This window comes from Melopsittacus undulatus, chromosome 2 (genome assembly GCF_012275295.1).
Source record: "Melopsittacus undulatus isolate bMelUnd1 chromosome 2, bMelUnd1.mat.Z, whole genome shotgun sequence".
Classification (NCBI taxonomy): domain Eukaryota; kingdom Metazoa; phylum Chordata; class Aves; order Psittaciformes; family Psittaculidae; genus Melopsittacus; species Melopsittacus undulatus.
In genome coordinates this window covers 104,292,011-104,317,410 of record NC_047528.1, presented here as the reverse complement: position 1 = coordinate 104,317,410, position 25,400 = coordinate 104,292,011, and the positions used below count along the sequence as shown (strand labels likewise).

Genomic DNA, 25,400 nt, shown 5'->3' with positions numbered 1-25,400 from the left:
GAGGAGTGATTCAGATAGACACCAAGCACAGCAGATACCTAGCTGAGACCTCCATTGAGCTTTGTTCTGAGGGCCTGTGAAAAATGCCTTGAAATCTCTGAAGGAGGGGCTTTCTCAGGAAATCTCTGGCAAGTTCTTGTTTTGTCTGGGACTGGAAGGCCATCCCAACCTGCCTGCCATGCCTGCCCCTTGAAGGAACTGCTGGCTGTGAGAAACATGGCAAAGCATAAGGTGGCAGGAAGCAGAGGAGCTGCCTGTCTCATTTCAGGCTGCCCTCTAGGGCTCCACAGTTTACCTGCAGGTCTATTAAGAGGCAAAGCATCAATGAGCTGCCCAGTTTTGTTTGGTAGAGAACCTGTTAGCCCGCAGCAGTGTGGCCTTCAAGCCAAGCATCTGCTTTTCCTTGTATACATATTTATTTTTTTAAATGAAGTTAGCAGGCCTGACACCTCATGCCTTTCCCCTGCTGAAATTTCCTGGACTAATTCTTACACATAGCGGGACTATGGGATGCAAAGGACAAGTATTGTAGGCTTTAAGGCAGGGTAGAACAGCAAGCATGGCAGATCAGTCATCACTTGGATCTAGGAAACAGTCTGAGGGATTTTCCTGGCTTTCCATATCAACTATGACCTCTGGGTCTGGCATTTGCTCAGCCTCCATCTCCACTGCCAAGTTTTCTTCCACAGGTGGCTGAGGCTCAACATCTTGGTCAGTCTGGGCAGCATCTGGAGAAGAAGGGAGAGGTGGTTTAAATGCCTGCACTATGCTCACCCTTGTAAAAACCCTTCCCCAGCCCCTGATGCTGCTGGCTGCCTAACCCTCTCAGTCCCCACTACCCAGGTGTCTGCAAGCAAAATTTCAGTCTTCTTTGTAACTACTCATTTATTGAGTTGTCCGTTATAGCTTTAGACACTTCGGTGTCCCAAATATATAAAAATAGTAAAGCCAAATCTACTCAGTTACATCTGAGTAATTAAAGCTGGGAAACAACATACATTTAATATATTCTCACCTGAACACTTTAAAAACACCTCTGCTTTTTACCTTTTGGTAGAAAATTTGAGTGTGAGATACAGTTTAAGTATAATATTAAACAATTACCTGAATTACTTTTTTTTCTTTCTTGCAATATATCCATGAGTAGTATTTAATATTTTGAAAGCCCAGCAAAGCAGCATCCAAGGTTAGACATAAAACATAGCTGAGCTGTTGAGAGGATGTGCTTGGTACAGTGGAAGACACCAGAATTGGAGACAGCAGTACTGAGACAATGCTATGACCTCCAGTTCATGATGTCTCTGCTAGGCCTACTTCAGATGATGATAGTGCATTTCTGGGTAAGATGTTGCCAGCATGCACATTTGTGAAAAACAATTGAGGAAAACATAATACAAAAAGTGAAGTATTAGCATCAAGCACTTACAGAACAGGAGATTTCTGAAGGGTTTTTACCACTGCACTCTCTTGACCATGCACTTGCTGAAGTCATGGGATTTTAGTTTTGATTCATTTGAAGGATATAAAACATGATCGTATTCCCACTTTAGTCCCAAATTAACAAACCTCATGAGGTTCAACAAGGCCAAGTACAAGGTCCTGCAGCTGGGTCAGAGCAATCCCAATCACTAACACAGACTGGGAAGAGAATGGTTGAGAGCAGCCTAAGGAGAAGGACTTGGGGGTGTTGCCGATGAAAAGTTCAACTTGAGTCAGCTTTGGTGTGCGCTCACAGCCCAGAAACCAAGCATGTCCTGTGCTGCATCAAGAGGAGCTTGAGCAGCAGGTTAAGGTGATTTTCCCCCTCTGTGCCATTGTGATATCCTACCCACAGTCCTGCTCTCAGCTCTGGGGCCCCCAGGAAAAGAACATGAACCTATGAGTCCACAAGAGGGCCAGGAAGATGATCTGAGGGCTGGAGCACTTCTATTATGGAGACAGGCTGAGAGAGCTGGGGTTGTTCAGCCTGAAAAAAAGACTCAGGGGAGACCTTACAGCAGTCTTCCAGTACCTAAAGGGGGCTTACAAGAAATATGGAGAGGGGCTTTTTACAATGGCACGTAGTGACAGGACAAGGGGAAATGGCTTTAACTGAAAGATGGTAGATTTAGAGTAGATACTAGGAAGGAATTCTTCCCTGTGAGGGTGCTGAGGTGCTGGCGCAGGTAGCCCAGAGAAGCTGTGGCTGCCCCGTCCCTGGCAGCGTTCAAGGCCAGGTTGGACAGGGCTTGGAACAACCTGTTCTAGTGGAAGGTGTCCTTGCCTGTGGCAGGGGGTTGGCACTGGATGAGCTTTAAGGTCCGTTCCAATCCAATCCATTCCACGATTCTATGAAATACATGAACCTCCAACTTTTATGGGATTTAGCTGTCTTTACAGATCAGCATATTCGTGGACACTTTCCTGGAGATGACTGCTTAGAAAAACAATGCTGAGTCTTATAAAATGTTACTGATGAGAAGGAAGGGGAAGGAGGCATGATAAAATTGCAGGAAATATGCTAGGTTTTGAGGGGGGTGCTGGTTTTGAGACCTGTGTTTTAGCACGAGGTACTGGAACAGTCTGCAGGCTGCCGGCGTACCCTGTGTGGGATGCTTGTGGGATGGCTGCCATTACACCTCATGGCTGTGTGAGTGCAAGAGTCACTCCTGTGTAGAAGCCAAGCACGAGTAAGGTACTGAGAAATGACCTGCTGCAACTCCTGTTCTGTGGACACAATGTAGCACCTTCCAAGCATGTACTCACCAAGGGAGTCACAGGCCCCTCTCTATAGTCAGCTCTACCCTATCAGCCACACACAGCCCTTTTGTCCTTCAACCTCCTAAACAAGCTATCTGTCCAACATAAATCAACTCACTGGACCCACCAGGCTTTGGAGGACAGTCAATTTGGGCAGCTTGAGCCTCAACATGGTCTCCACTGGGGGGGCTCTTCACACTTTCACTGGAGATCATAGACATTATTAGTCTGTCATCCTTCTCCTCCTCTGCAAAACCAAAACCGGAAACTTGAAACAAAGAGGTCCCACACATCACAGCAGCCTCAGCACATCCATTGCAAGGCCAGACCACCAACACATGCTTGTATCTCCTCCTCATGCAGCACTGGCTCCATTCCCAGAGCAGACAGATGCCATGTACAGTGGGCCAATGGCAACCTGTCAGAGACCAGCTTGGGCATGCTGGCAGGATCACAGCTTGAGGTGACGTCACTGGGCACAGGGAGATTGCAGTCAGGGACTGGTGTTGACAAACGACTGCCATCAGAAGCCTACAGGTCATATCAGGATTAGATATGAGTGAGGCCCAATTTCCTTGCCCATAGAAGAGATTCTGTTGTTTCTTTCTTTTCAGACATGGTGGCAAGTGTGAGGTGAAAAAACAAAAAGCAAGGTTTAGTTCCACACCCTGGTGGGCACAATAGTTGCCCATCAACATGCAGCTTTCTGCTCCACCAGGACAAGGGAGGACTGGCTAGAAGACAAGTAGTGACCCAGCTGAGAACAGTTCATGCTGAGGCTATTTTAACCTCAGCCTACACTGAGGCTCATCCCAGAGGGAAGCAGCATTCTCCACTCACCTGAAGGCACTGGTATGAACTTGTGTTTCCTTTTCATGCAGCAGCATATGACTGAGGACACAAGCACCACCAGGATAACTGCACCCCCTGCACTCCCTGCAAGGATGTAGATGAACCACGGATACTGCAGCAGGTCTCCTGCAAGAGGAACATGACACTAGTTAGGGTGGACAAGCTACTTCCTCTAAAGGGGAGAAATCCTGCAGCCAGGTTAGAGCATGTGGACATTAGTGTTGGATGAGGGGAGCTGATCCTGTGAACTGTGGCACATCATGACTTATGTCACATTGTTTAATTATAGTATGGGATTGTTTGCTAAAAGAAGAGACTTGCTTGGTTAAGCTATGAGCATTTGTTTCTACCTACTCTGACCAATAACATCTAAGGTAATTCATGAGTTTTAAACAAATTTAACAAGAAATGTGGTGGTTTGAAAGATACTACATTTCAACAAGGTTTATGAAAACTGACAGCTGAGAAGAGGACAGATACCCTAAGGTAGCATCTCCTGCTGAAAGAAAAGCTGCAGAGTCTACCCTCAGAGCTTGTGCTAGGGCCCAGAGGACCCACTTACAACAACCACGTAATGACTATACCAACCTCAAAGCAAGTCTGATAAAAGATCACTTTCTCAGCTACCACAAACTTTATCCACCCCGGTCAGAACTGTAACAAACCAGCTTCACTGATGCCTGGGGAAGAATTTCTCTTTATTCCCCTTCCCAACAGAGATCATTCAAAACACCTAGCAGGAGGCGAAGGATACAGATGGCTGAGCAGAAGGCCACACACAAGTCAGTTGTAATTACTGCTTAGCTGAGTTCCTTGCTTTGATGGGTCAGGCTTGCACATACATTGCTGCTGAGCAAGGAAGCTGGTAGAGGGCGTCACAGGCTTGCAGAAAAGAGATTCATCCAGACTGGCTCCCTCTCTGACAATTTATTCCAACCTGAGGCAGCCAGAAGGAAAACTCTTCTTCCCACATGAAAAAAAAAAAAAAAATAACCCCATACAGCTCAACTATCACCATAATGCAGATTCCTTAAAACTTCTTAGGTGAGCTTACACAGTCTCTTTTTGAATAGTTTGTCTTCTTTTTGGCTGCACGCACGCCTGCATAGCACCACACTGCAGAAACCAACAGGCTCACAAAGAGCCTGTTTTCAAGACCCTATATGCACAAATTGCTGCATATCCCCAAAGGCTGGGAAGTGTTTCAGATGTTCCAGTACATACTACACACTGTTATAGTCCACACACTCACCAGGACAGTAAAAACAAGGGTACACAGCTCCTCCTGTGTGTGAATTCACACATACTCGGTATTTCTGGAGTGCTTGTTCCAGTCTCTTTAGGAACAGTTACCAAGTTCAAAAAAATCTATATTTAAAATTAAACTTTCAGCAAATGAATAATAATTCCCTAACAATTTCATTTCCTTTTTGATAAAAACTTAGAGAATATTGTCAGAAGTTTAAATATATGTTGGATTTTTTTTCCTGACTATTTTTTCCTAAAAAATTGCCATTTGTTAGAAAGGTCTTTTTGAGATAAAATATCATGTTAGAAATCTATAATAAACAAGTAATAAAAAAGTAATGAACCGATAAAAGCCTTTTACATATGTTGACTTGTTAAATTCTGAAACCTCTGTTTTAGATCCCTGTGGTCAGAGTCCTTTGGTGCCTGATAAGTTTACAGTATTTCTGCCAAATTAATTGTTTTAAGCTAACTGTTATTCAAAATCAATTTCAGCAACCAAGAAGTTGCCTAAATAACTGTTTTTACATGCATTTCATACCTACAGTGCAAACTATATTCAGCACTTTGCCTGGAGAAAACAATAACCAACAAAAATAACCTGTTATCTTTAACAGAACTTGTTTCTCTCTTCAAGTCACTTTACTAGTATTCAGAATTGCTTTAGCTTACTTTTTACAAATGTAGCTGCAACTAGTGACTAAAAACTAGAATCTCTGTTGTGTTCTTGCTCTCAGACCCTTCCAAATCTGTGTTCATGCATGTGTCCGTCCCAACAGACCTATCACTAATTTCCCCTGTGGGCTTTTCGAAAGAAAATAGGGAACTGCTATCACACTTGGGGACTGGGCAGCCACCTAGAATAAACAATGGTACCTGCCAGCCCTTGTACGTTTTATTACAGGGCTTGACTGAACACCTTGTGGATGTTCACATCCCCGTTCCCCAGTGCCACAACCCACTTGGGTCTGACTACGCTACCTCTGACCAATTTAACCAGACAAAATGAAGATCATTTTCCACAATCACAAGTGCCAAACCTGCACAGACTGGCCAATGGTGCCAGTGTGATCAGGCATGAAGAGCCCTCAGCATTTCCGCTGTATGCCAGTACACATGAAACAGGGTTTATGTCAGTAATTTTGCTTTCACACCAACTGTATGCTGCTATGGACCTGGAATCCCTCAGTTTCTAAAATGCTAAGTGCTATTGCACAGTGCAATTTCTTTAGTAGCAAAGATGAATATATTAATTACACCTAATTTGACAAAACCTTATAGATAAAGAATTATGCTATTTTAATGTTGTTTTGCTGATCATCTTCACTGCCAGAGAGGAGAAAAAACACCAATGCTGGTCTGCACACCCAAGGTTATCTAATAATTTTGTTTGTTCATTTGTTTGAATGTGAGCTTACAACACATGCATCATGCAGGTCTGGTGGTTTTGATCAGTCCTAGGATCTTAATTTTCTGTCCCATTAAATCAAGGCCTCATTCCAGCAGAGTACTCAGCATATATGGATAGCTTGTCACTGGATAAAGTCATAGCCTTATCACAGAACTACATATCTGAGCAGAGACATGAAGAGAAAATCCACTACATTTCATAACTAAATGAGCTGTGTCTTTACCGCACCTCTGATGGTGTAGAGATGATGGAGAGACATTTGTATAGACTGGTAAATCTTTATGCAGCTAGCCTAAAGAAGGAGAAAAAAGACAAGGCAGAAAACCTCAGCTGAATCCAGCAGCAACAGGGTTGAACTGGTGGACATGTTTTTACAGGGATGTTGCAGAAACTGGAAAGCTGCCTGGGTAATGGATGAAAGTCAGGTAGATAGCAGCTCATGTTTCTAAACTGGCATAGAGGATTGGTGCACAGGAGGGTGCAAGGTCTCCATCACTGGGAAGTAGGAAAACGGACAGATGGCAATCCATCCTTGCTGTAGGGTTGGGTAAAAGGACCTCCTGAACAAATTTACATCCTTCCTGTGGTTGTAGGCTGTCATTCCGAGACACAGGAGGAAGTCAAGGGGAAATTTCCTAAAAGGGAGGACGTGGCAAGCCTAGAAGGCAGCTGCCAGATGACAGAAGAGTTCGGTATTATTCTGACAGCAACAACACATTAGTTTTCTGCTGCAAGAGACCAAAAGAGAAGTTTTCTGGAGACATCATTACTCACCATAGCTGCAAGAGAGCAAAACAGGCTTGGTCCTGGTGACACTGTTCCCATGGTAAACCTCACATACAAGCTCTCCAGGCACAGTTTTGTCCAGGCGAACCTTCTTCCCACCATCCTTAACACAAGCCTCAGGGGCACTCATCACGGTGCCATTCAGCAGCCACCGAAAGCTGGTGCTCTCGTTGCTGTTCACGTTGCAAGACACCTCTCCAGTCCCATTAGGAAAGCACTGGATACCAATGGTTGGCTCTGGTCACACACAGCACAGGGCAATGGGAACAGGAAGGAAAGAAAGAGGTGAGGAACCAACTCAGCAGTGAACTGGAGCTGGACAGGAGCTTCCCTTACTACCACCATATTTACTGCCAGGGAGCATGGAAGTAACCAACCAGACTCCTAAGTGCCTGCCCCAGCCCTAAAATGCTTAGCAGTGCCCACCCAACCCTGCTGGTGACTCCTGGTGCCTATTTTGGGGATGCCACGAAAATCTGGTGTTTCTTCATTTTCCTTACTGCAATTGAAAACATGATATATAAAAGCCCCTGATCTGAAAGGATGATGCAAATACGCAAAGCATATGCCATCCAGAGGCTTCCTCTGTAATCAACAGGTAACTAGCTTCAGGGGAGACTCAGCCCTCTACTCCCCCAGAGGTTTGTACTTTTGTTGTCACAGTGCCTCTTCTATTTTAGAGAGCAATTGGTACAAATCATGTCCAACACAGGTACCAGACACCTGCAGGTAAATAGGATGACCCAGACTAGGCCAGTTTGAAATGAAGTTATGATTCATTGATCTTATTACATTTTCCTGAATTTCTCTCTTTCTGCCTACTACAAGGAGCCAGCTCATTTCCTAAATTTGCAACTTTGCAAATGCAGACTATACAGAGAAATAGTAAGAGTAACTCTGAGAATGTTGGTGTAAACATCCATGTAAATAAACTCAGAAATCACTTTGTTCAACTAGGGCATTACCTTCAGCTAAAATCCACTGCTCTCAGGACTACCTTTGCTGTGAAATTGTTTCCTTGACTTAGATGTGGCAACAGAAAAGGAGGAGATAGAAGTTCCCAAAGCAAATTCACTGCAATGGAGGTTAAGTCTAGGACACTTTGCAGTCTTTGCCTACTTTCAGTCTAAGCCCCTGATCTTCATGCCAAGGAGTCACATCTTTGACCTACTCTCCACAGCAGTTCCGCCTGTTTGTGCCCAAAAGGTTTAAAGATTCATTTGTCTTCACTAAGACCAGTTTGCTCAGACATTTTCATTACAATTTCATACGCTTCAATCTCCCTTAGAAGCTTTTTTAAGTGAAAGCCCTATAAAAGGAATGGTGGAGATGAGGACCAGAACAATGTTCTCTGGCTTTCTGGAGCACTAGTCAGCAGGGGGCAAACCCATTTAAGCCTTCTCCATCTTAACACAAGCAATGAGCTGGATCTGGTACAGAAGTGATTTTGCATCTGTCTTCTCACCCCATGGATGAGCAGGCACAAAAAGGGAAGCAGCAATCCTGAGGCCATGGGGAGGACAGCAGGGAGACTGGCATGGCAAGAAACCTATAGCTGGTCTCTGAACAGACCCAGAAGATACTGACCTCCAAGCTGCTCAGGGGCACCTAAAAATCAGAAAGTCATACCCAGATTTGTTTAGCACCTTTCCTCAGCTCCATGAAGCAGGAGAATAACCCACTACACCTCAACCCAGACCTACACAAGACCAGTTCAATTTCCAGAGCCAAGCCAGGTAGAGTTAACTCCTTAAGGAAGCGTGTGCACAGGCAACAAAAATGCTGTTGGGTCAGTGAGAGATTTTGTGAGAGCCATCAGGAAGAGTCCTCTAGAAATGAAGTCCATTTCCAGCTACAGGTCTACATACTGTGGGCTCAACTTCACAAACAATTCGTGCTGTTGTCTCTTACAGCAGGAAAACCAGCATATCACTCAATTGACTGGCTACTTCAAGGCTCAACAGACAGGAGAGACTGACAACACAGATGCAACAAGCATCCTTTAGTTTACACTCACCGTTACTGCTCCTTGAGGTGTCAGAATCTTACAAAGCTGTTCCAGACATACCTATAGCTCCTGCAAGCTGAAGCGGTCTCTTAGGAAGAATTTCAAGGCACCAGCTTCCAGCCAGGCTCACAAGTTCAAAAGCTATTTGTTAAGTAGGCTACTTACCAAATATTTGCAGTGTAAAAACTCTGGTGGTGTTGTGAAAAACAAACTCATATTTTCCTTCATCCTCTTTCTCCACAGTCTTCAGCACTAGAGAGCCATTCTGGAAGTTCAGGCATCTGGGGGCAGAAGTGCCGCACTTAGCCAACAAAGTATCACTCAAGACACTTGTCAAACATCTCATGTCCCTCTTGCTCATACTGGAGAGGTTCTGCAGGCTCTGAATTCCCACAGAGAAGACTGCTGAGCTGCCACTGAGCACACTGGTCCAGGTGACAGAGCCTAAAAGAGAGATGCAGAATGTGGGCAGCAAGCTTGCTGTGTCCATCCATCCCCTCTCAGCTGCCTCCCAGACGGGCAAATGCACAGGTGAGACCTCAAGAGGCACAGACCCACCCATAGTGACAGGCTGTAATTGGAAGTCAGAGGAGTGGGAAGCCTTCCATAAAGGCCAACTTCCCCCCACCCTGTGACATGGGAGTGGTGTGCACACCATGCACACATGACAAAGGCTGAGCACCTCATGTTTTCTCTGCTCAAATTTGACACAAACATCTCCCACCCCACCCTCAGAGTTGCAAGACTGTGCAGACAGATACTCTGGGCATTGATGCCATGGATCTTTTACAGAGGATAGCAAAACCGGCTGCTGCCTGCACAGCTACTTTTACATAAAGTAAGGTGGCAGCTTCAACATGTCTTACAGTAATCCTGCATGCTATGAAGTTGCTGTACGCAAATCAGAGGTGCGTAAATGGCAGGGCAGCAGCAGCTCGGGACTAACCCAAGGTCACACCAAGCATTAGGAGTGGGACCACATACTCCCTGGCCCCTCCAGCCAGCATTCTGCCTACAAGGACTTTACGTTCTCCTCTGAAATGCTTTGTCAGATGCAGTACACTGAGAAAGTATTCTATTGTTAATTATCATTCATTTACTAAAAAAACCAATCTATCCTACTTCGGTCTGATTGCCCCTTTCATGCATTAGCACTTACGGTATTTGACATCTCCCCAAACCTGATAGAGTCATTAAAAGATCTTGGAGAAAAATTAAGGTGTCTGCTTATTTAGGCAATCTGTGCCAACTTCATAAAGAAAAATCCCACTTACCATGAGTAACAGTTATTATCACCAGCAAGCACTGCAGAGTAAAAGGAGAGCTGAAATCCATTTTAAAGAGCTCCTTGCACCATATGCTGAGAAGACGATCTGGCTACAGAGCTCAGTGAATATAGCACTCAGGAAATGATGTCAGAAGTAAGAGAAGGGGAAAAAAAAAGAAACTCCACAGATTGAATAATGTTTCAAATTAAACCTGCAAGGTTTTGGGTGACTGAACTCAGGCTGAACAAATGCAAGCCACAATGTGCTCTGCAAAGTCCTGCACCTTGTGTGCACCTTGCAGTGCCAGCTGCAAGCATGAGGATAGGGCTGAGAGATAAGGAGGGGCAAAACTATCTCCTGGTCAGCTCACCCCATTTAGGAAGATGCCAACACCAAGAGCAGGCAAAGGCGAAACACTTTTTTCTTTAATCCTTTTCTAGTTTTTAAAGTACTGCATCCCCACCCAAGGAGAAAAATCAGTCCACTCAGACAAAGCATTGCACATGCAGACCAGCTGAGATACCAACAAAAATCAGTCACAGAGTCTTACCAGCAGCACAGGTTGGAGAAGGCTTTCCCTCTGTACACAAAGGTACATTGCCAGCCTGAACTTTGCTGGGCTCTTCTAGTGCCTGAATAGTACCTGCCATACAGGAAAGGGCTCCATACAACCACCCCAGGCACAGAATAAAGGTTATGGGAAGTTGCATTGCAAAACTGGACAGAATGCACCCAGAAGCCACCCTGGCTCTGTTTGTAGTGCAGATCCTAGATACAAGACCAAAAAGCCAGTCTTTTAAGAACCACAGTGAACCATACAGGCCCAGACACTTTGTTCACATTCATTGAGATGGCTTAAAGCACACTGGCATTTTGTACTGAGTACCAAGGTGGATTGAATACACAAGCAACACACCAGAAACCATCTCACTCACTGGAGGAAGTAAACTTCCATAACACTAGAGCCAACGTCTGGATTTTTTTAGATGCGCTAGGCAACAACTGTTCAGAATGCATTTGGCAATCTTACACTTTTATGTCTGTGTCCAGAAAAACAGCACAAACACAGCCTGTAAAGGAAGCTCCATACTGTAGAATTATATGTATAAACATTTTTGAGAAATGGTTAAACCCCTCATGTTGTGGTCCACACTATTTTTCAAAGAATTTGGGTCTGCCACTGGTTTGGTCCCTCTGACTTCTCCATAATGACAATTACATCTCATCTCCTACAGCCAGTGTCCAAAATTTACAGGTTTGTTCAAAGCTACCACAGCATCATCCTGTCTTTATCATACATGCATAGGACAGGTCTAAATTGATCTAAGATGTGCCAGAAATAGCCCTCTCTGAGAAAAGCAGTGAAGCAAGTCTTCAGATGCAACAGTGTAGAGGAAGGGGTAGAAAGAAAAGTATTTACAGTAAGAAACACTTTCATTTCCTTCTGTGCTGCTGAAATGACATGAAGAAAATCTCTCTCAAATGTCGCTGCAAGACTGGGGCTACCTACCTGCCTTGGATGTGCACATTCAACTTCATTTTGCCTTCATGCATGAAAGGCAAGCTGGTAGAGCTTAGGGTTGCAGTGCTGTGGTGGAGGCACAAGACAGAATGTGCAGGGTCACTTCAGAATAACACCCCAAGATGTTCAGAGTCACAGAAAAAAAACTAAAATGCAAAAGGGGTCTGCATACAGCCACATCCAGCAAAAGTTCACTTCTCCATCCAATGACAGCAGCATCACACAGTTCATTTAAAGATTTGCAGTAAAATCTAAGGAAAATATGGCCTTTCTGCTGTAGCTCTGTTGTTCCAGAAGTGACTGCGTGACTGTGACATTGCAGTGTCCTGTATTTAGTCTCCCTCTCAGCAACCCCAGGACAAATGAGTACATTTATGAGTTCAATATTTCTTGACTGCAAGTGCCTGATACATCACAGGGTATGTGAAGTCCCATTAGGTTGGTTCTGTCCCTCATAGCCTCACTAGCTAAGAAAAAAACCTCACAGCCAGGATGAAAATGACACTACATGCACAGCCTGTGTTGTCATCCATCAGCACCCTCCTATAAGAGCAACTCTCTCAAATTACATGTATATGAATTACATTAATTTCTTTGATGAGATTAGACACTAATTTCTAACACTGGCTAATGAATGCTCACAAAACCCTTGGCTAGCTAGAAAATTCACTTCCCTTTTCTATATAAAGACATAAAGTTTCATGTGATTGTTGCAGATAGAAAACACCTTGTGAGGCTTAACAGAAACTACTAGTAGAAGGGGGGGGGGGGTGAAATAAGAAAGGCATGGTAGAGGGAGGTGATTCTGCCCCTCTACTCTGCTCTCTGAGACCCCACCTGCAGTACTGCATCCAGCTCTGGAGCCCCCAGCACAAGAGGGATGTGTTGCTGCTTGATTGAGTTCAGAGGAGGGCCACAAAGCTAGAACAGTTATCTATGGATACAGGCTGAGAGACTTAGGGTTGTTCAGCCTGAAGAAGAGACTTTATAGCAGCCTTCCAGTACCTAAAGGGGGGACTACAAGAAATCTGGAGAGGGACTTTTTACAAGGGCAAGTAGTGATAGGAGAAGGGGGAATGGCTTTAAACTGAAAGAGGGGAGGTATAGATCAGACATTAGAAAGGAATTCTTCCCTGTGAGGCTGCTGAGGTGCTGGCACAGGTGCCCAGAGAAGCTGTGGCTGCCCCATCCCTGGCAGTGTTCAAGACCAGGTTGGAAGGGGCTTTGAGTGACCTGGTATAGAGGAAGGTGGCCCTGCCCATAGCAGGGGATTGAAACTGGATAAGCTTTAAGGTCCCTTCCAATCTAATCCATTCTATATGTTTTTATAAGAACTTGTAGCTGGAAGGTGAACTAAAAATCTTTTACAGGTGAGTTGCAAGCTCACAGGATTATTTTGTTCACGTAGCCTCCAACAGCATCACAAAAGGAGAAGAGATTCATTCCTTACATGACATGAGGCATTGATACAACACAGGAGATTGGAAAACCTGAGCTAGCAAGTAAAGCAGGAAGTGAGCTGCGAAGTATTACAGAGAAATTTGTACACACTAACTCTACACATCTTCCTTTAAATAGGCTGGTGTTAGTAGCGTACCTGTTTTTACTGTAGTTAATGCATGTCAGTATTACACAGGCCTGGCTTAACATGGAGGAGAGTGGCAGAGCCAGATGCTAGAAACTCAATGTGTGGAAACAGAAAATGAGCCCACAGCTCCAGCAATGCATGGAGTCAGCTCTGCAGGCTGCTGAAGTCTCCCTGGCCCAGCACCGGCATGGCCATGGCTACACCACAGGCTGCCAGGGCAGGTACAACCTGGTTTCTGCAGCACTAGGAGGAGGGAGAGGCTTGCAGTCACGCTAACTTACCTGTCCAATCCACGCCTACAGCTATTCATGCATGAGACTGCTTTTAATTAAACATGTTTTGGGTGGCTCTGAGGAGGGTTTATCTGTGTAGCCACAACGCACGAATGGGGGTCAAGCCTTCAAGATGCTTCTGTATGGGGGCAGCAGGACCCCAGAGGCTGAACTTGCAGAGACTGATAGAGATTTATGTTCATAAGAATATGAATTCTTTGCTAAATGGAACTAGGCAGAGAGCTATTCTTGAACTCTGAACTCTTTCTTGATCAAAGAAACAGTAATAACAAGCAAAAAATAGAACAGTATACATAAAAATGTGTACACTTACATGGTGATAAAGAGATTGTCAGGCACTTTTTTTCTCTAACAGTGAAGTTGGGAAATTACAGTTACTTTACAGCCTACTTAGGAATCAGACACACATAATTAGAGTACTCCTGTAAATCATGCTCATGTAAATCATGTTCAGAGCAAGTTACTTTTGGACAAAATATGTTGTACTGGCATAGTAAGAAGAGTGACGAGTACTTCTGATCATAGAGGAAGGCCCTTTTGAGCCAGGGACTCTACAGCCCCACATAGATCTGTAAAATGGAAATAAACCTTCAGACTGCCAGCTACAGACAACAAGGACATGGACATAAATAGATTTTCCAGGTAGCCCCACAGTACAGGCCTGCCAAATACCATATGATCTGCACGAGACCTGCTCCACTGGCCCTTGTCTCATAAGCTGTCCTCTAGAACTTTCAGTTCATGCGTTTGTGATACAGTACCACAGCACTGCTGCCTGGGACCCAACACACCAGGAGGAGCCTGTCAGTCTGGATGTCCAGCCAGCTGCAGGTGGCTTGCATGGCCCTAGAGGGGCAGAAAAAACAAGAGGCTGCATTGCAGCTGTGGATAGACATAATTGTACCAACAGCAGTTCATTCTCCAAGCTAACCCACTTGCCACTCACCTCAATGGATGTAAACAGCACTGTCTACCGGCATGTCTGACAGAGGAGAAGCTCTTCCTCACCACAAGGACCAGAGCAGAGAGGTCTCTTGTCAAGTCTTAAGAAAACAGAAAGGCCAGACACAGGTCATGAATGTTTCTCTCTGCCTCCTGAAATCTCCTATTTGCCATGGTTTCCACAGAAAGTTGCACGTGGGGCATTTCTCCTGACCAGCTCTCACACGGATGCTGAATAAGGCAAATCAGGAAGAGAGAAGGGAACTGGATTTTTATTCTCATTCCTCTTACCTCTGCCTCAAGAGATAAACTGCAGGTAATCCCCTTGCCAGCTCAATCCATCCAACTTCCATGGCGCCAGTCATCTTCCCCAAGACACCCCACACCCACTAACCAACTGCACGACATGAGATTTAATCAGGCCACTGTGAGTGAAGGAGAGAGTGAAGGAGACACATTGCCACACTGTTTTTCCAGATTCCAGTACAAAGAGACCATAAAAAAGACTGTTCTAATTCAGATTAAAAGTTCACCTCAGCCATTAGCCTTTCTCCAAACACAGCTGATGTCAGAGCCTCAATGAGAGATGCTATCTCTGTGACAAAGACATTTAAAATAACCCACAAATTATAAAAAGCATGTTGCAGAAACGTGCTGATATCAGGGAGTGCTTCAGAAAGGCTCTGGGCCCAGGACAAAGTACCTATGGTTTCTCCAGCCTGTAGTACCTCAGGGATGGAATGATACAACACTTGCAGGAGTCAGGGCCAGGATTTCTGGAGCTCCTGTGACAGGGCCCATGGGCATGCTCTCTCTTTCTTCAGAACATCCATGGATACTTTAAGCTTTCTCTTGCCAAGAGGTGGAAGGAACATCTGAGAACCTTCAAACATGGATGAGGACACAGATGAGTTATGTTGGGGGCCTAGTAACGGGGCTGATACAAGGAAAACTTGTGTGGATACCCACTCTGATGCAGAGAAAGCAGAACCCAAGAGACCTCCCAGATGAGGTATATTGTGCCTCAGACACCTCTCTGGTGAGACACACACCACTGGTCCTCGACTCATGCTTCCTGCCCCAGCCCTTGCTTTTGCTGTGTGATGCTGAAGTTATCTGGGACCAGGTGCTGCTGTTCCCTACCTGTAGTACTGTGTTCAGCTCTGGGGCCACCAACATAACACTGTTGAAGCAAGTCCAGTGTACAAGAATGTAAAGATCCCAGCTGTCCAGGGCAAGCATACCAATCACATACAGTTTCTGTGATATAGCTCTCCTAGCTTGGCCTATGATGACAAGAGAAAAAGAGTTCATATATGGAATAACTGCTAGAAACCACACAACTTATATTTTGCACCACTGTAAAATGCTTTGCATTTGTTTTGAAAAAAAAAAAAAAAACAAAACAAAAACCTGCCTTATTATTACAGAGCTATTCAGATTTATGGGTTAAATCATGCTGTTACCTGAACAGAGCTTAACTGAAGGACACATCGAGGACAGCAAGCACAATGCCTACAGCCTACAGGCTTTGGCCAGGAAAATCTGCTTGTGTGAGTGGACAATGCAAGGAGAAGCCAAGTTACGATTCAATCAGCCACAGGTTGGTGCAGGTCAACCATGCTTTTTTTGCTTTCATTTCTAATGAATGTCTCAAATTAATTTCAGCCCCAACCAGTTTCACCTCAGAGCCTGCCACTATATAAGTTTGCCACTAGTGCTCCCAGCTCACTGTCCTTGGCCTAGCCTGCTAAAACTGAGACACAAACAGACAAAATTGTCAGAGATTTTCAGCTCCTTCCAACCCGGATTTTTCTGCAGCCACCCACCCACCCAACTCCTCAAGCACCAAACCATCTTGCTCATCTTGTGGTTTCTCATTGCTGTGCCTTTGGTGAGGGAAAATCAGCTTGGAGAAATCCCCCTTGTCACAATTTAGCACCATGGACAACCTAATGTGACAATTAAAAGACTTTAAAAAGCAGCAGAAAACACGTTTCCTTTTGCTGAAGCTTTGTTACCAGAGACAAGAAACTGCAACTGCTGGTTCCTGCAGCAAATTAGAGCATTCAAGAGCTTTAAGAAGCTTCTTTTAAGGAGCACAGACATACTGTTTGATCAGGGAGAAAAGAAAAAAAACACAGTTCATCTAACTTTGTATTGCTTACTAGAAGTACTTAGCAAACACAGACTAAGGTATTCAGAAAACCAGTTGTCTTGTCAGCAGACAAGACATTCATTGTACGGGGATCATAACTCCATTAAAAAAAAAGAAAATAGAGGTCCACAAACTGGAAAAGGCTGAAAAGCAGTGTTTGATAGGATCAAAAACAGAAACACAGCTTCAACATGCCAGCTAGAACTTAAAAGGCAGGTTGAAAAGACCTTGGTCACAGCACTCTTTAACAAGTAGTGCTGGCTGAGGCCAAGGCAACAAATCAATATGGGATTTTCAGACTAAACACTTAGATACCCTGAAAATCTGAAACAAGCTTTTATTCTGTGTGTTTCTCCTATGTGTTTGACAATGCCAGAATGCTGGTAACTGTTTCTCCCACACTCAATGGGAGCAGATGTGGTCTCCTGATCTGAAGGCTCTGTTCATGGCAAGAAGGATGGGGTCAGGTCTGCATGGGGGCAGAATGGAATGTCCCATTTCCAAATTAAAGGAATTATGTACAATTACAGAAATCCAACTCATCACCACCTCACCTCTTTCTGGTTGGTCCCAGGGCACTCCCCCAACAGAAACAAATGAAGTCAGCTAGTCTGTGGATCAGAACATCCCAAAGAGGCACCGGAGTTGACCAGTAGAAAAGAGGGTCCCCTCTGCGCTACAAATTATGTTGTAAAAATTATTTGGAATATTTATCAATCAGAGAAAAAAGGGACGGGGTAAAACTACAAAAGGTTTATTTCACGATCCTAAGATGCCTCCTCCATAGAGAAGGAAGGTGTCCAAAAGAATTTTCAAGGAATTTATATACAACTTAAAATGAAAGGCTAAGCATAATCATCCAATAACACACAGACACATATTTGCCCTTTCCCATCATGTTCAGGACCTTTGAAGTACTCTCAGACATCCAATATTGTGCTGCTTCTGTCAACTGACTATTAACACAGGTGTCATGGTTTAAGCCCAGTCAGCCACGCAGCCTCCCCTCTCACTCACTTCCCCCCTTTCCTCCCACTCACTCCTGAAGGGATGGGGAGAAGAATAGAAAGAATGTAACTCCTACAGATTGAGATAAGAACAGTCCAGTAACTAAGGTATAACACAAATCACTACTGCTACCACCAATAATAATAATGATAAGGGAAATAACAAGGGAAGAGAATACAACTGTTCACCACCCACGACTGATACCCAGCCCAACTAAACAGTGATCTAACCCTTCTGGGTAACTGCCCAGGACAACAGGATATTCTGATGCTCCCCTTCGATTGTCGAACAAGTTATTGTGCATTACTCTTCTCCTTTTGGCAATCTCTAAATTTCCTTCTCACAAATGTTATCTGGCATGCTAAAGCTCAGCAGCTACCCCTTTAATCACAGAAACCAGCAAAAGCATCTACCCCCAGGTAGACAGAGTAGGCATATCTATGCAGGCCAGTGTGCAAGACCACCTGGACATCAACCATGAAAGAGCAATGCTCCCTGCCAAACCAAGACATAGCTTTGCTGTCCCACACCACATACCCTTGTGTGCAGCTCCAGTTGCGGGGCTGGTGTTCAGCTGTGCAAGAAAGGATGCAACTGAAGCCCTGAGGAAGTTTGCATGCTTCTTGTTGATTGCTCTTAAAAGCATGAAGAAGTCAGTTGCAAACCCAGAACATAGAACATTTTAGTGATAAACATGTAACTTTATCATTTTAGAGTAATGACACACATGAAAAGGTGAGGAATTTCAACCATTAACACTCTTTCCATCAGAGACGTGGTTTCCATTTACTTACACCAGTTGTATCCTCTTACCTGAATGATAGACACCTGTAAGCTATCCTTTCCTAATCCAAGTCACCTGGTTAGTGCAGCACACATTGTCGTGGTTTAAACCAAGTCCCCCAACTCCCGGAGAGTTAGGAAGGAGAATCCAAGGAATGTAGCCCCCACGGGTTGAGATAAGAACGGTTTAATAGCTAAGGTATAACACAATAATAATGATACAGCCAATAACAAGCAAAAAGAATACAACACCCCACCAGCCACCGACCCATAACTCACTCCACCCTGCCCGGCCGAGCACCATGTGCTCCCTCCTCCATTTTCTTCCAGAGCTCTACCCCTCCAGCTCTCTCTCTCCCAGTATGCATCCTGGGCATCACGTGCTATGGTATGGAATACCCCATTGGCTAGCCTGGGTCAGGTGTCCTGCCTCTCCTTCCTCCCAGCCTCCCCTCCTCCACCTGGCTGGAGCACATGCTCAGAAAAGACCCTGAACAAAAACACCCCCAAAACATGCCCACCACCAAGCAACCACTCCCAGCCCAGAAGTCAAAAGCACCAGCTACAAGAAGGACAAACATGACTGCCATGGCTGAACCCGTGACACACATCTACAGTTCCCACAGCTCAGCACTTTGTGAACTGAAGCAAATCTGTAGTAGTCAGGGATTTTACTGTTTCTCAGTCTAAGCCTACGCTCACTGAATTCTCACAGATCAACAGCACAACCAGCTTCCCCACCCCCCCATAAACTTAAACCCAATAACAGTTTAAAAAGCTCTCTCACCTTGAAGACTCATAAGCTTACGCCATAGACTAGAAGGTAAACCTGGATTTTGTCTTCAGACAGATTTTTTCCATGATAAGCCTGAATGTGAGATAGCAGGTGATTCCCTTCAATGAAACATTTCTTTTTGAGCAAAGTAAGAGGAGCAGGAGCTATGAAGACAGGGAGTTATTACCCCGACTACTTTGAAATTCAACAAGAATATTGTGATCGGTTTTGAAAACCAAAAGAAGGATGGGACACATTGTAGACTCCACAGCAAAGCAAGAATGACCCTGCCAGAACAAGATGAGAAAGGGGCTGGGTTTGGGTTTTTTCCCAATGAGGAAGGGCCATCAGTAAGTGGGACTGTAATCACAGTCATCTGTTTGCTCTGAAGAGACACCCACAATGTGTCTTGCGCACAGCAGGGTTAGAATACAAAGCCACAGATTTTACCAACAGAAAGAACATGTATTAAGATACAGTCAAACAGCAAAACAGATAACACAAACAACCCCAGTTCATCATGACATCAAGGAACACCTTTTTAGTAATAACACCACCCTTTTATTCAACAATCTGTAAGAAAAGATATTTCATGAAACATACAAGCATCATCTTATAACCAAGATAAAGCCATCTTAAAATTACTAACACACCATTTAAGATAAAATTTAGCACAGGCATTGCAGAAAATAGGTTTAATTACCAAGGCTGTTCATTAATGGCAATTACATATATTGCTATACCCACATGCTAGCAATGCTCTGTTTTCTTTACTTTTCTTTTTGCCTTCTAAAACAACAGTTCTGAAATTAAACTGCTACATGTTCCCATTCCCTAACACAGTTTGAAAGAGCTTCTACCTAAGCAACACATTCCTTTAAGCAAACAACAGAAGTAAAATCATGCTTAAACCTACCAATTTAAATGTTTTCATTCACATTAAACGTTTTATTCACATTATACGCATTAAATGAAGGGTGACACAAACTACTCATGTCCACTGAGCTGTTGTTTGCCCCATTCCCCTGTCCATTCAGTCAGATGTGTGGACCACCCAAGGAGAGGTGGGGACTAAGGCCAGAGCCCTAATCTGGCCTCCAGAAATCCATGAAGTCCTTCTCTTTACACAGTGACAACTCTTTGTGGAAGCAAAGAGAAGCCGGGGGTGAATTCTCTTCAGGGTTCCAATGTCTGCTTTCCAAGGAGTTCCTCATGGTTTCTCTTAGAAGACTTTCAGCAGAGAAAACAGAAGAGAAGGGCATCAGCTCTGGAAAACAAACTGATTTGCAGGGAGGTTTCTCTTCAGGATTCCACCAATCCTTCAAAGTGAACAAAGAGTCAGATTTATGTGAGGAACAGCAGAATTGCAATATTATCTCAAAGCCAGCTGGAGAAATGAGGAGTTCACCCTAAGCCCCAGTCACACTCTGTCATTGTGTACACACATGTCTGGTTTACCCATGGCCAGGTCTTCAAGAGGTATATGGAAATGGGGGAGATGACAGAACAGCACCAATGGATGTGAGCGCTTGCAGCAGCTCCTCCATATCAGCCACCCCTTCCTGCCTGCACAAAGCAGGATGCTTGTAGTCACAGCAGGGCTCAAGTGCAGCAGAAGCTGCCCACAAGACCTGCAGGACCTCCTTCAGCCCCCACCACCACCCTGGGCAGAGGGGCACAGCCCCAGCAGATGCTGGGCCTTGCTCAGAGCTTCAGAGCTCAGGGCTTTCCCACAGGTCCCAGGAAAAGATGTGGGTCTAAGTGTGAAAGACATGGTGGCATCCACAAGTACAGCCTGAGCAGCCTCTTGTAGGAAGTGGCACAACAGGGAATGCTTCTACCTGGACAGCCAAGCACTTTGGGACACCAGGGCGTCACTGCCACTCTTTCTCCTCTGTGTTCAGCTGATGGGAGCAGGGCTTCAGACCAACAGTTCACTCCTGTGCTGGCATCTGCCAGGAACACTGGGAAGAACCACTCAAGCATTCTGGGTAGAGCTAAATGCAGCTCTGCATGACCAGAGGTACAGAAGGATCTGAGCTTTAGCTCCACTAGCAGCTCAGTTCCTGAGCACAGCACAGGGGAGCACAGAAGAAACACACTGCCCTAAGCCTGAGCACAGAAGCCCTGTGTGGGCAGTAGCACATCCCCGGCCTCAACCTGAACTTTGCTTCCCATTCACTGAACAACTCAATGGGGAAATCTGTTAAAGCTCTTCTTTATTGCAGGAATTTCTTCCTAATGTTTAATCTAAATCTACTCTCTTTCAGTTAATTAATGCTTTTACAGAAACTGAAATTATGAGCAAACTTCCCTTTATGTTACACAAAAACGCTGTATTGCTCTTAACATTTTAACCATCTCTAAAGTGGAAAAGATTAAATTATTATTCTCCCTCCATCCAATTCCAGCTATTAAGAGAGAGCTCCCTCCTGTGAAGCACTTCATGCTTGCACTTCCAAACACAGTACTAGGGAATCTTGGAAAAATTGCTTAATTCACTTACGACTTTAAGAGGCCCTTTGACCTGTAGTATGAAAGCAAATACATTTTTAATTGGCTAAATATAGAAATAAGGTCATGGCAGGGGGATGGAACTAGATGGTCTTTAAGGTCCCTTCCAACCCAAACCACTCTGTGATAATACAACAGTTTACTCTCACTCAGGTTTTGCTTTGTTTACTTGCTTTTGCTTCTGATTATCTTGGAATCTGGAGACAGAAAAATATGTCAGCTCGTCAGCTGTTGATGGGTTAGCTTCTTTGCTGCTTCTCAGCAGATCTTTCTTCCTTTGCTCAGTAGGGTTTGCACCACCTAGTCCCTGCACAAGATTTTAATAATTTTCTTGAAAGAAACCTCCCCCACATTTAATTGAAAACAAACTCAGAGTGTGGGCAACAACAAAGAGGGAGTTCAGATGACAGCTCCTGGGCTGACTTCTGCCTGCCTTCCTTTAGACACTTTTTAAACTATGTCCCACCTCCAGATCACAAGACTTCTCAGCAGACACACAGACAAGGAAAAGGGTAGCTGCTGGGACCTCCTAAGGCCACAAGTCCACCCTGCAGACAGACAGGACCAGCTCTGACACTCCCAGCACATGGCCTTGGCAGCAGGTAGGGCTGAAAGTCCTCACATCAATGTCAAAAAGCCTCAAGCAGTCAGTCCCTGCTGAGCCACATGCTGCCTCTGGCACTTACCACAGTGTAAAGCTGCAGCCTGCTCATCTTAACCTAACTCATAAGAGAAGCTGCACTGTCAAATACTCCCTGAAATATAAAGAACTGGATCTACATGTGACTGGCTATTTAAATAGGGTTTCTGTATTTTGAAAGTGTTGACTAGGATATCTTACCTGACCTTTCTTTGTGCTTCTGAAAACGCCATATCAGCACAATCGAGACAGTAGTAATTACAGCTCCTATTGATACTGTGAGAATATAGAACAGTACATAAACAGCATCTCTTCTGAATTCTCCTTTTGTTCTACAAGGAACATTCAGTTATAAGAAAACACTGTGCCTTCATCCTGCTGTACTATGTTAGCTTTACTGATCTTTATTTTTATAACATCCTGTAAGGAGGATGTTGTCAGAAGCCAATTTCTAAAGTTAAAGGTTGCCTCCTTCATTTTCTCTAAGGATTTTACAACCAAAGGGCCTCTTTCCATAAAGCAAATAAGGAGCCTGTAACACATGACACTGGGACAGACTTCAGCCAACAGCCTGGATCACTGGCTGCTCTTTCTGCCTCACACCAGTGAGACACTTGTAAGGTGTGACAAGAATAGGTGGTGAGATATGCTCACACATTTTAGTATCACTGTGTGATACTCAGGTACTCTTGTAAGCCTCTCTGTATTACAGAAAAATCCAAAGGGTACATCAGTCTTGGGTTCCAAGGTAGCAGTGCTCACACCATTTCACTGGGAAGCTATGATTTCACTACCCAGAGCTGCACTGGCCCATGAACACAAGAGCAGTTGCCATTAAAAGAACAGCAAGCAGGAAATGTGACTTATTTAACTGTTTTTCTCTCTCAAATGTGGCCCATGCACAGTAAAAAGACTAATATTAGCCCAACCCAAAAAGACACCATTTGCAAGACCACCTACTGAATATACATCATCACACATGCATTGCACACTCAGACTTACTGTTCAGTTTCAGGTTAAAAGTTTCCTGATACAAACACATGCCATCCTAATCAAACACTTCTGCCACACACTCTCTCTCATCCTCCCATTGCATGGGGCAATGGCTCAAGCTGCCACTGGGGAACACATGGGCTCTGCTGCAGTAGATGACAGAGACGTTTACTTCCTGTCTTATCTTGGCCACTTGCAGGTTGTCTTTCCTCCATGTGACCTTGATGTACCTGGCTGATTGCAGGCAGTTCTGATCAAAAGTAACATAGTCACCTACATGCCCTCTGACAAGGTGTCCTGTTGAAAGGCAGCATGCGCATTTACTTACAGGATGTACAGGATATCATATGTATTTCCTCTTTGAAATCGCTTACTACCTTGGAAGCATTTCCATACAGGCTTATGAGATATCTACCAGGAACCTACATATCACAGAATCACAGAATCCCATGTGTTGGAAGGGACCTTGAAAGATTATCTAATCCAACCCCCCTGCAAGAGCAGGGAAACCTAGAGTACATCACACAGGAACTTGTCCAGGTGGGCCAATGTGGGAGACTCCACAACCCCCCTGGGCAACCTGTTCCAGTGCTCTGTCACTCTTAGAGTAAAGAAGTTCTTCCTGATGTTAACGTGGAACCTCCTATGCTCCAGTTTACACCCACTGCCCCTTGTCCTATCACTGGATATCACTGAAAAAAGCCTAGCTCCATGATCCTGACACCACCCTTTACATATTTGTAAACACTGATGAGGTCACCCCTCAGTCTCCTCCAAGCTAAAGAGACCCAGCTCCCTCAGCCTCTCCTCATAAAGGAGGTGTTCCACTCCCTTCATAGAATCATAGAATCATAGAATCATAGAAGAGCTAGGGCTGGAAAGGACCCCAAGATCATCTAGTTCCAACTCCCCTACCATGGGCAGGGACACCTCACACTAAACCATATCACCCAAGGCTTCATCCAGCCTGGCCTTGAACACTGCCAGGGATGGAGCATTCACTACCTCCCTGGGCAACCCATTCCAGTACCTCACCACCCTAACAGGAATGAATTTCTTCCTTATAGCCAGTCTAAACCTCTGCTGTTTAAGTTTCAACCCATTACCCCTTGCCCTGTCACTACAGTCCCTAATGAATAGTCCCTCCCCAGCATCCCTGTAGGCCCCCTTCAGATACTGGAAGGCTGCTATGAGGTCTCCACTCAGCCTTCTCTTCTCCAGGATGAACAGCCCCAACTTTCTCAGCCTGTCTTCATATGGGAGGTGCTCCAGTCCCCTGATCATCCTCGTGGCCCTCCTCTGGACTTGTTCTAACAGTTCCATGTCCTTTTTATGTTGAGGACACCAGAACTGCACACAATACTCCAAGTGGGGTCTCCCAAGAGCAGAGTAGAGGGGCAGGATCACCTCCTTTGACCTGCTGGTCACGCTTCTTTTGAAGTATCCTGAAGCCCAGGATACAGTTGGCTTTCTGGGCTGAGAGTGCACACTGCTGGCTCATGTTCATTTTCTCATTGACCAACACCCCCAAGTCCTTCTCTGCAGGGCTGCACTGAATTTCCTTTTTGCCCAACCTGTAGCTGTTCCTGGGATTGCTCCGACTCAGGTGTAGGACCTTGCACTTGTCATGGTTAAACTTCATGAGGTTGGCATCAGCCCACCTCACAAGCGTGGCAAGGTCCCTCTGAATGGCATTCCTTCCCTCCAGCATATCAACAGAACCACACAGCTTGGTGTCACTGGCAAACTTGCTGAGGGCACACTCAATCCCATTGCCCATGTCAGTGACAAAGATATTAAAAAACACCGGTCCCAACACCGATCCCTGAGGGACACCACTCTTTACTGGTCTCCAGACGGACACTGAACCGT

General features: G+C 44.8%; 1 protein-coding gene across 1 annotated transcript; it reads right to left on the bottom strand.

Annotated features, from left to right (window-relative positions):
- Positions 1-567: 567 nt before the first annotated feature.
- Positions 568-22,768, bottom strand: LOC117438998 (uncharacterized). Its single transcript, XM_034074659.1, has 9 exons — positions 22,737-22,768; positions 16,491-16,609; positions 15,801-15,943; positions 10,319-10,349; positions 9,210-9,488; positions 7,025-7,273; positions 3,580-3,717; positions 2,858-2,986; positions 568-728 (listed from the first exon to the last, which is right to left on the bottom strand). Exons 1-9 carry the CDS (start codon positions 22,766-22,768, stop codon positions 568-570), a joined length of 1,281 nt encoding a protein of 426 aa, XP_033930550.1.
- Between the last annotated feature and the right edge of the window lie 2,632 nt (positions 22,769-25,400).